The sequence below is a fragment of the Hypanus sabinus genome, unplaced genomic scaffold, assembly GCF_030144855.1.
Source record: "Hypanus sabinus isolate sHypSab1 unplaced genomic scaffold, sHypSab1.hap1 scaffold_1005, whole genome shotgun sequence".
Classification (NCBI taxonomy): domain Eukaryota; kingdom Metazoa; phylum Chordata; class Chondrichthyes; order Myliobatiformes; family Dasyatidae; genus Hypanus; species Hypanus sabinus.
Window position 1 is genome coordinate 142,509 of NW_026779057.1, and position 10,864 is coordinate 153,372.

The window sequence follows — 10,864 nt, forward strand, 5'->3', positions numbered from 1 at the left end:
CAGTAAATTGGCCGTGATGGAATGGCGGTGTGGCAGGAGAGCAGGGTTTGAGACGGACAGTAAATTGGCCGTGATGGAACAGCGGTGTGGCAGGAGGGCAGGGTTTGAGACGGACAGTAAATTGGCCGTGATGGAATGGCGGTGCGTCCGGAGAGCAGGGTTTGAGACGGACAGTAAATTGGCCGTGATGGAATGGCGGTGTGGCCGGAGATCAGGGTTTGAGAGGGACAGTAAATTGGCCGTGATGGAATGACGGTGTGGCCGGAGAGCTGGGTTTGAGGCGGACAGTAAATTGGCCGTGATGGAATGGCGGTTTGGCAGGAGAGCAGGGTTTGAGACGGACAGTAAATTGGCCGTGATGGAATGGCGGTGTGGCAGGAGAGCAGGGTTTGAGACGGATAGTAAATTGGCCGTGATGGAAGGCGGTGTGGCAGGAGAGCAGGGTTTGAGACGGACAGTTAATTGGCCGTGATGGAACAGCGGTGTGGCAGGAGAGCAGGGTTTGAGACGGACAGTAAATTGGCCGTGATGGAATGGCGGTGCGGCCGGAGAGCAGGGTTTGAGACGGACAGTAAATTGGCCGTGATGGAACGGCGGTGCGGCAGGAGAGCAGGGTTTGAGACGGACAGTAAATTGGCCGTGATGGAATGGCGGTGCGGCCGGAGAGCAGGGTTTGAGACGGACAATAAATTGGCCGTGATGGAACGGCGGTGCGGCAGGAGAGCAGGGTTTGAGACGGACAGTAAATTGGCCGTGATGGAACGCGGTGCAGACCGGAGAGCAGGGTTTGAGACGGACAGTAAATTGGCCGTTATGGAATGGCGGTGTGGCAGGAGAGCAGGGTTTGAGACGGACAGTAAATTGGCCGTGATGGAATGGCGGTGTGGCCGGAGAGCAGGGTTTGAGAGGGACAGTAAATTGGCCGTTATGGAATGGCGGTGTGGCAGGAGAGCAGGGTTTGAGACGGACAGTAAATTGGCCGTGATGGAATGGCGGTGTGGCAGGAGAGCAGGGTTTGAGACGGACAGTAAATTGGCCGTGATGGAATGGTGGTGTGGCAGGAGAGCAGGGTTTGAGACGGACAGTAAATTGGCCGTGATGGAATAGCGGTGCGGCCGGAGAGCAGGGTTTGAGACGGACAGTAAATTGGCCGTGATGGAATGGCGGTGTGGCAGGAGAGCAGGGTTTGAAATGGACAGTAAATTGGCCGTGATGGATCGGCGGTGTGGCAGGAGAGCAGGGTTTGAGACGGACAGTAAATTGGCCGTGATGGAACGGCGGTGTGGCCGGAGTGCAGGGTTTGTGACGGACAGTAAATTGGCCATGATGGAACGCAGTGCGGCAGGAGAGCAGGGTTTGAGACGGACAGTAAATTGGCCGTTATCGAATGGTGGTGTGGCAGGAGTGCAGGGTTTGAGACGGACAGTAAATTGGCCGTGATGGAATGGCGGTGTGGCAGGAGAGCAGGGTTTGAGACGGACAGTAAATTGGCCGTGATGGAATGGCGGTGCGGCCGGAGAGCAGGGTTTGAGTGGGACAGTACATTGGCCGTGATGGAATGGCGGTGCGGCAGGAGAGCAGGGTTTGAGACGGACAGTAAATTGGCCGTGATGGAATGGCGGTGTGGCAGGAGAGCAGGGTTTGAGACGGACAGTAAATTGGCCATGATGGAATGGCGGTGCGGCCGGAGAGCAGGGTATGAGACGGACAGTAAATTGGCCGTGATGGAACGGCAGTGCGGCAGGAGAGCAGGGTTTGAGACGGACAGTAAATTGGCCGTGATGGAACGGCGGTGTGGCCGGAGTGCAGGGTTTGTGACGGACAGTAAATTGGCCGTGATGGAACGCAGTGCGGCAGGAGAGCAGGGTTTGAGACGGACAGTAAATTGGCCGTTATGGAATGGTGGTGTGGCAGGAGAGCAGGGTTTGAGACGGACAGTAAATTGGCCGTGATGGAATGGCGGTGTGGCAGGAGAGCAGGGTTTGAGACGGACAGTAAATTGGCCGTGATGGAATGGCGGTGCGGCCGGAGAGCAGGGTTTGAGTGGGACAGTACATTGGCCGTGATGGAATGGCGGTGCGGTAGGAGAGCAGGGTTTGAGACGGACAGTAAATTGGCCGTGATGGAATGGCGGTGTGGCAGGAGAGCAGGGTTTGAGACGGACAGTAAATTGGCCGTGATGGAATGGCGGTGCGGCCGGAGAGCAGGGTTTGAGAGGGACAGTACATTGGCCGTGATGGAATTGCGGTGTGGCCCGAGAGCAGGGTTCGAGAGGGACAGTAAATTGGCCGTGATGGAATGGCGGTGTGGCAGGAGAGCAGGGTTTGAGACGGACAGTAAATTGGCCGTGATGGAATGGCGGTGTGGCAGGAGAGCAGGGTTTGAGACGGACAGTAAATTGGCCGTGATGGAATGGTGCTGTGGCAGGAGAGCAGGGTTTGAGACGGACAGTAAATTGGCCGTGATGGAATAGCGGTGCGGCCGGAGAGCAGGGTTTGAGACGGACAGTAAATTGGCCGTGATGGAATGGCGGTGTGGCAGGAGAGCAGGGTTTGAAATGGACAGTAAATTGGCCGTGATGGATCGGCGGTGTGGCAGGAGAGCAGGGTTTGAGACGGACAGTAAATTGGCCGTGATGGAACGGCGGTGTGGCCGGAGTGCAGGGTTTGTGACGGACAGTAAATTGGCCATGATGGAACGCAGTGCGGCAGGAGAGCAGGGTTTGAGACGGACAGTAAATTGGCCGTTATCGAATGGTGGTGTGGCAGGAGTGCAGGGTTTGAGACGGACAGTAAATTGGCCGTGATGGAATGGCGGTGCGGCCGGAGAGCAGGGTTTGAGTGGGACAGTACATTGGCCGTGATGGAATGGCGGTGCGGCAGGAGAGCAGGGTTTGAGACGGACAGTAAATTGGCCGTGATGGAATGGCGGTGTGGCAGGAGAGCAGGGTTTGAGACGGACAGTAAATTGGCCGTGATGGAATGGCGGTGCGGCCGGAGAGCAGGGTTTGAGACGGACAGTAAATTGGCCGTGATGGAACGGCAGTGCGGCAGGAGAGCAGGGTTTGAGACGGACAGTAAATTGGCCGTGATGGAACGGCGGTGTGGCCGGAGTGCAGGGTTTGTGACGGACAGTAAATTGGCCGTGATGGAACGCAGTGCGGCAGGAGAGCAGGGTTTGAGACGGACAGTAAATTGGCCGTTATGGAATGGTGGTGTGGCAGGAGAGCAGGGTTTGAGACGGACAGTAAATTGGCCGTGATGGAATGGCGGTGTGGCAGGAGAGCAGGGTTTGAGACGGACAGTAAATTGGCCGTGATGGAATGGCGGTGCGGCCGGAGAGCAGGTTTTGAGTGGGACAGTACATTGGCCGTGATGGAATGGCGGTGCGGCAGGAGAGCAGGGTTTGAGACGGACAGTAAATTGGCCGTGATGGAATGGCGGTGTGGCAGGAGAGCAGGGTTTGAGAGGGACAGTAAATTGGCCGTGATGGAATGGCGGTGCGGCCGGAGAGCAGGGTTTGAGAGGGACAGTACATTGGCCGTGATGGAATTGCGGTGTGGCCCGAGAGCAGGGTTCGAGAGGGACAGTAAATTGGCCGTGATGGAATGGCGGTGTGGCAGGAGAGCAGGGTTTGAGAGGGACAGTAAATTGGCCGTGATGGAATGGCGGTGTGGCAGGAGAGCAGGGTTTGAGCGGGACAGTAAATTGGCCGTGATGGAATGGCGGTGTGGCAGGAGAGCAGGGTTTGAGACGGACAGTAAATTGGCCGTGATGGAATGGCGGTGCGGCCGGAGAGCAGGGTTTGAGTGGGACAGTACATTGGCCGTGATGGAATGGCGGTGCGGTAGGAGAGCAGGGTTTGAGACGGACAGTAAATTGGCCGTGATGGAATGGCGGTGTGGCAGGAGAGCAGGGTTTGAGACGGACAGTAAATTGGCCGTGATGGAATGGCGGTGCGGCCGGAGAGCAGGGTTTGAGAGGGACAGTACATTGGCCGTGATGGAATTGCGGTGTGGCCCGAGAGCAGGGTTCGAGAGGGACAGTAAATTGGCCGTGATGGAATGGCGGTGTGGCAGGAGAGCAGGGTTTGAGACGGACAGTAAATTGGCCGTGATGGAATGGCGGTGTGGCAGGAGAGCAGGGTTTGAGACGGACAGTAAATTGGCCGTGATGGAATGGTGGTGTGGCAGGAGAGCAGGGTTTGAGACGGACAGTAAATTGGCCGTGATGGAATAGCGGTGCGGCCGGAGAGCAGGGTTTGAGACGGACAGTAAATTGGCCGTGATGGAATGGCCGTGTGGCAGGAGAGCAGGGTTTGAAATGGACAGTAAATTGGCCGTGATGGATCGGCGGTGTGGCAGGAGAGCAGGGTTTGAGACGGACAGTAAATTGGCCGTGATGGAACGGCGGTGTGGCCGGAGTGCAGGGTTTGTGACGGACAGTAAATTGGCCATGATGGAACGCAGTGCGGCAGGAGAGCAGGGTTTGAGACGGACAGTAAATTGGCCGTTATCGAATGGTGGTGTGGCAGGAGTGCAGGGTTTGAGACGGACAGTAAATTGGCCGTGATGGAATGGCGGTGTGGCAGGAGAGCAGGGTTTGAGACGGACAGTAAATTGGCCGTGATGGAATGGCGGTGCGGCCGGAGAGCAGGGTTTGAGTGGGACAGTACATTGGCCGTGATGGAATGGCGGTGCGGCAGGAGAGCAGGGTTTGAGACGGACAGTAAATTGGCCGTGATGGAATGGCGGTGTGGCAGGAGAGCAGGGTTTGAGACGGACAGTAAATTGGCCGTGATGGAATGGCGGTGCGGCCGGAGAGCAGGGTTTGAGACGGACAGTAAATTGGCCGTGATGGAACGGCAGTGCGGCAGGAGAGCAGGGTTTGAGACGGACAGTAAATTGGCCGTGATGGAACGGCGGTGTGGCCGGAGTGCAGGGTTTGTGACGGACAGTAAATTGGCCGTGATGGAACGCAGTGCGGCAGGAGAGCAGGGTTTGAGACGGACAGTAAATTGGCCGTTATCGAATGGTGGTGTGGCAGGAGTGCAGGGTTTGAGACGGACAGTAAATTGGCCGTGATGGAATGGCGGTGTGGCAGGAGAGCAGGGTTTGAGACGGACAGTAAATTGGCCGTGATGGAATGGCGGTGCGGCCGGAGAGCAGGGTTTGAGTGGGACAGTACATTGGCCGTGATGGAATGGCGGTGCGGCAGGAGAGCAGGGTTTGAGACGGACAGTAAATTGGCCGTGATGGAATGGCGGTGTGGCAGGAGAGCAGGGTTTGAGACGGACAGTAAATTGGCCGTGATGGAATGGCGGTGCGGCCGGAGAGCAGGGTTTGAGACGGACAGTAAATTGGCCGTGATGGAACGGCAGTGCGGCAGGAGAGCAGGGTTTGAGACGGACAGTAAATTGGCCGTGATGGAACGGCGGTGTGGCCGGAGTGCAGGGTTTGTGACGGACAGTAAATTGGCCGTGATGGAACGCAGTGCGGCAGGAGAGCAGGGTTTGAGACGGACAGTAAATTGGCCGTTATGGAATGGTGGTGTGGCAGGAGAGCAGGGTTTGAGACGGACAGTAAATTGGCCGTGATGGAATGGCGGTGTGGCAGGAGAGCAGGGTTTGAGACGGACAGTAAATTGGCCGTGATGGAATGGCGGTGCGGCCGGAGAGCAGGTTTTGAGTGGGACAGTACATTGGCCGTGATGGAATGGCGGTGCGGCAGGAGAGCAGGGTTTGAGACGGACAGTAAATTGGCCGTGATGGAATGGCGGTGTGGCAGGAGAGCAGGGTTTGAGACGGACAGTAAATTGGCCGTGATGGAATGGCGGTGCGGCCGGAGAGCAGGGTTTGAGAGGGACAGTACATTGGCCGTGATGGAATTGCGGTGTGGCCCGAGAGCAGGGTTCGAGAGGGACAGTAAATTGGCCGTGATGGAATGGCGGTGTGGCAGGAGAGCAGGGTTTTAGACGGACAGTAAATTGGCCGTGATGGAATGGCGGTGTGGCAGGAGAGCAGGGTTTGAGATGGACAGTAAATTGGCCGTGATGGAACGGCGGTGCGGCAGGAGAGCAGGGTTTGAGACGGACAGTAAATTGGCCCTGATGGAACGGCGGTGTGGCAGGAGAGCAGGGTTTGAGACGGACAGTAAATTGGCCGTGATGGAACGGCGGTGCGGCCGGAGAGCAGGGATTGAGACGGACAGTAAATTGGCCGTGATGGAACGGCGGTGCGGCCGGAGAGCAGGGTTTGAGAGGGACAGTAAATTGGTCATGATGGAACGGCGGTGCGGCCGGAGAGCGGTGTTTGAGTGGGACAGTAAATTGGCCGTGATGGAACGGCGGTGCGGCCGGAGAGCAGGGTTTGAGACGGACAGTAAATTGGCCGTGATGGAACGGCGGTGTGGTAGGAGAGCAGGGTTTGAGAGGGACAGTAAATTGGCCATGATGGAATGGCGGTGCGGCCGGAGAGCAGGGTTTGAGACGGACACTAAATTGGCCGTGATGGAACGCGGTGCAGACCGGAGTGCAGGGTTTGAGACGGGCAGTAAATTGGCCGTTATGGAATGGCGGTGTGGCAGGAGAGCAGGGTTTGAGACGGACAGTAAATTGGCCGTGATGGAACAGCGGTGTGGCAGCAGAGCAGGGTTTGAGACTGACAGTAAATTGGCCGTGATGGAACAGCGGTGTGGCAGGAGAGCAGGGTTTGAGACGGACAGTAAATTGGCCGTGATGGAATGGCGGTGCGGCCGGAGAGCAGGGTTTGAGTGGGACAGTACATTGGCCGTGATGGAATGGCGGTGCGGCAGGAGAGCAGGGTTTGAGACGGACAGTAAATTGGCCGTAATGGAATGGCGGTGTGGCAGGAGAGCAGGGTTTGAGACGGACAGTAAATTGGCCGTGATGGAATGGCGGTGCGGCCGGAGAGCAGGGTTTGAGAGGGACAGTACATTGGCCGTGATGGAATTGCGGTGTGGCCCGAGAGCAGGGTTCGAGAGGGACAGTAAATTGGCCGTGATGGAACAGCGGTGTGGCAGGAGAGCAGGGTTTGAGACGGACAGTAAATTGGCCGTGATGGAATGGCGGTGCGGCCGGAGAGCAGGGTTTGAGACGGACAGTACATTGGCCGTGATGGAATGGCGGTGTGGCCGGAGAGCAGGGTTTGAGAGGGACAGTAAATTGGCCATTATGGAATGGCGGTGTGGCAGGAGAGCAGGGTTTGAGACGGACAGTAAATTGGCCGTGATGGAATGACGGTGTGGCCGGAGAGCAGGGTTTGAGAGGGACAGTAAATTGGCCGTGATGGAATGGCGGTGTGACAGGAGAGCAGGGTTTGAGACGGACAGTAAATTGGCCGTGATGGAATGGCGGTGTGGCAGGAGAGCAGGGTTTGAGAGGGACAGTAAATTGGCCGTGATGGAATGGCGGTGTGGCAGGAGAGCAGGGTTTGAGAGGGACAGTAAATTGGCCGTGATGGAACGGCGGTGTGGCAGGAGAGCAGGGTTTGAGGCGGACAGTAAATTGGCCGTGATGGAATGGCGGTGTGGCAGGAGAGCAGGGTTTGAGAGGGACAGTAAATTGGCCGTGATGGAATGGCGGTTTGGCAGGAGAGCAGGGTTTGAGACGGACAGTAAATTGGCCGTGATGGAATGGCGGTGTGGCAGGAGAGCAGGGTTTGAGAGGGACAGTAAATTGGCCGTGATGGAATGGCGGTGCGGCAGGAGAGCAGGGTTTGAGAGGGACAGTAAATTGGCCGTGATGGAATGGCGGTGTGGCAGGAGAGCAGGGTTTGAGGCGGACAGTAAATTGGCCATGATGGAACGGCGATGCAGACCGGAGAGCAGGGTTTGAGAGGGACAGTAAATTGGCCATGATGGAACGGCGGTGTGGCAGGAAAGCAGGGTTTGAGACGGACAGTAAATTGGCCGTGATGGAACGGCGATGCAGACCGGAGAGCAGGGTTTGAGAGGGACAGTAAATTGGCCGTTATGGAATGGCGGTGTGGCAGGAGAGCAGGGTTTGAGAGGGACAGTAAATTGGCCGTGATGGAACGGCGATGCAGACCGGAGAGCAGGGTTTGAGAGGGACAGTAAATTGGCCATGATGGAACGGCGATGCAGACAGAACAGCCCCGTTCTGCTCGGGGTCTTCTGGTCTTACTGCTCGGGGGAAGTGGCTGTTTCTCTGCGCCCACGGTCCTGTTGGGGGAGTTGTCTTCAGCTGCCCTCCCTCTCTGTCTCCTTCGCCTCGACAGGCCACAACCTTCTCTCTGAGCGTCGGCCTGCTCCTCTTCACCCTGATGGAGATGATTTTGGCCTCCGTCGTCGCCTTCTACAGCTACAAGCGCCTGTTCCAGTTCGAGAGCACCTACACCATCCTGGTAAGGAGGGAGCGCCTCACCCGCCCCCCCCCCCGCGTCCCCCTCCGTCCCTCGGTGGGAACGGGTTCGCCGTGTATCGCCACGGTCTCTCCCTCTCTCTCAACCTCACCGTCCACATTCCTGTCCAGGTGACGATTAAACGGTGAAAGTACACCTGCCTCTGCCACCACCATCCGTGAGTGGGGTAAATGCCCCTTCTAAATCTCCCCTCGTCACCTTATACCCTCCGCTTTGAGACTCCCCCACCCTGGAGAAAACAAGTAGGATCCCATCCCCAATCCTCATCTTCCTCCCGCTCCCCCCTCCCATGCCTCACTCCTCTTTCCATCTTCTCTCTCCCCCCTCCCATGCCTCACTCCTCTTTCCCTTCTCTCTCTCCCCTCTCCCATGCCTCACTCCTCTTTCCCTTCTCTCTCTCCCCCCTCCCATGCCTCACTCTTTCCCTTCTCTCTCTCCCCCCTCCCATGCCTCACTCCTCTCCCTTCTCTCTCTCCCCCTCCCATGCCTCACTCCTCTCTCTCCCCCTCCCATGCCTCACTCCTCTTTCCCTTCTCTCTCTCCCCCCTCCCATGCCTCACTCCTCTTTCCCTTCTCTCTCTCCCCCCTCCCATGCCTCACTCCTCTCCCTTCTCTCTCTCCCCTCCCATGCCTCACTCCTCTTTCCCTTCTCTCTCTCCCCTCCCATGCCTCACTCCTCTTTCCCTTCTCTCTCTCCCCTCTCCCATGCCTCACTCCTCTTTCCCTTCTCTCTCTCCCCCTCCCATGCCTCACTCCTCTTTCCCTTCTCTCTCTCCCCTCTCCCATGCCTCACTCCTCTTTCCCTTCTCTCTCTCCCCCCTCCCATGCCTCACTCCTCTTTCCCTTCTCTCTCTCCCCCCTCCCATGCCTCACTCCTCTCCCTTCTCTCTCTCCCCCTCCCATGCCTCACTCCTCTTTCCCTTCTCTCTCTCCCCCCTCCCATGCCTCACTCCTCTTTCCCTTCTCTCTCTCCCCCCTCCCATGCCTCACTCCTCTCCCTTCTCTCTCTCCCCTCCCATGCCTCACTCCTCTTTCCCTTCTCTCTCTCCCCTCCCATGCCTCACTCCTCTTTCCCTTCTCTCTCTCCCCTCTCCCATGCCTCACTCCTCTTTCCCTTCTCTCTCTCCCCCTCCCATGCCTCACTCCTCTTTCCCTTCTCTCTCTCCCCTCTCCCATGCCTCACTCCTCTTTCCCTTCTCTCTCTCCCCCCTCCCATGCCTCACTCCTCTTTCCCTTCTCTCTCTCCCCCCTCCCATGCCTCACTCCTCTCCCTTCTCTCTCTCCCCCTCCCATGCCTCACTCCTCTTTCCCTTCTCTCTCTCCCCCCTCCCATGCCTCACTCCTCTCCCTTCTCTCTCTCCCCCTCCCATACCTCACTCCTCTTTCCCTTCTCTCTCTCCCCCCTCCCATGCCTCACTCCTCTTTCCCTACTCTCTCTCCCCCCTCCCATGCCTCACTCCTCTTTCCCTTCTCTCTCTCCCCCCTCCCATGCCTCACTCCTCTTTCCCTTCTCTCTCTCCCCTCCCATGCCTCACTCCTTTCCCTTCTCTCTCTCCCCTCCCATGCCTCACTCCTCTTTCCCTTCTCTCTCTCCCCTCCCATGCCTCACTCCTCTTTCCCTTCTCTCTCTCCCCCCTCCCATGCCTCACTCCTCTTTCCCTACTCTCTCTCCCCCTTCCCATGCCTCACTCCACTTTCCCTTCTCTCTCTCCCCCCTCCCATGCCTCACTCCTCTTTCCCTTCTCTCTCTCCCCCCTCCCATGCCTCACTCCTCTTTCCCTTCTCTCTCTCTCCCCCTCATGCCTCACTCCTCTTTCCCTTCTCTCTCTCCCCCCTCCCATGCCTCACTCCTCTTTCCCTTCTCTCTCCCCCCTCCCATGCCTCACTCCCCTTTCCCTTCTCTCTCTCCCCCCTCCCATGCCTCACTCCTTCCCTTCTCTCTCTCCCCTCCCATGCCTCACTCCTCTTTCCCTTCTCTCTCTCTCCCCCTCCCATGCCTCACTCCTCTTTCCCTTCTCTCTCTCCCCCTCCCATGCCTCACTCCTCTTTCCCTTCTTTCTCCCCCTCCCATGCCTCACTCCTCTTTCCCTTCTCTCTCTCCCCTCCCATGCCTCACTCCTCTTTCCCTTCTCCCGCTCCCCCTCCCATGCCTCACTCCTCTTTCCCTTCTCTCTCTCCCCTCCCATGCCTCACTCCTCTTTCCCTTCTCTCTCTCCCCCTCCCATGCCTCACTCCTCTTTCCCTTCTCTCTCTCCCCCTCCCATGCCTCACTCCTCTTTCCCTTCTCTCTCTCCCCTCCCATGCCTCACTCCTCTTTCCCTTCTCTCTCTCCCCCTCCCATGCCTCACTCCTCTTTCCCTTCTCTCTCTCCCCTCCCATGCCTCACTCCTCTTTCCCTTCTCTCTCCCCCTCCCATGCCTCACTCCTCTTTCCCTTCTCTCTCCCCCTCCCATGCCTCACTCCT

The 10,864-nt window shown here is 57.8% G+C and overlaps 1 protein-coding gene across 1 annotated transcript in view; it reads left to right on the forward strand.

The window, feature by feature from the left end:
- The window catches only part of tmem176 (transmembrane protein 176), a gene marked incomplete at both ends in the record, with an annotated part of 147,962 nt that extends 139,580 nt beyond the window's left edge, over window positions 1–8,382 (forward strand). The window contains one exon of the mRNA XM_059958418.1: window positions 8,257–8,382. Coding sequence (XP_059814401.1) covers window positions 8,257–8,382 — 126 coding nt within the window. The remainder of the gene's footprint in view (window positions 1–8,256) is intronic.
- Window positions 8,383–10,864: the final 2,482 nt, after the last annotated feature.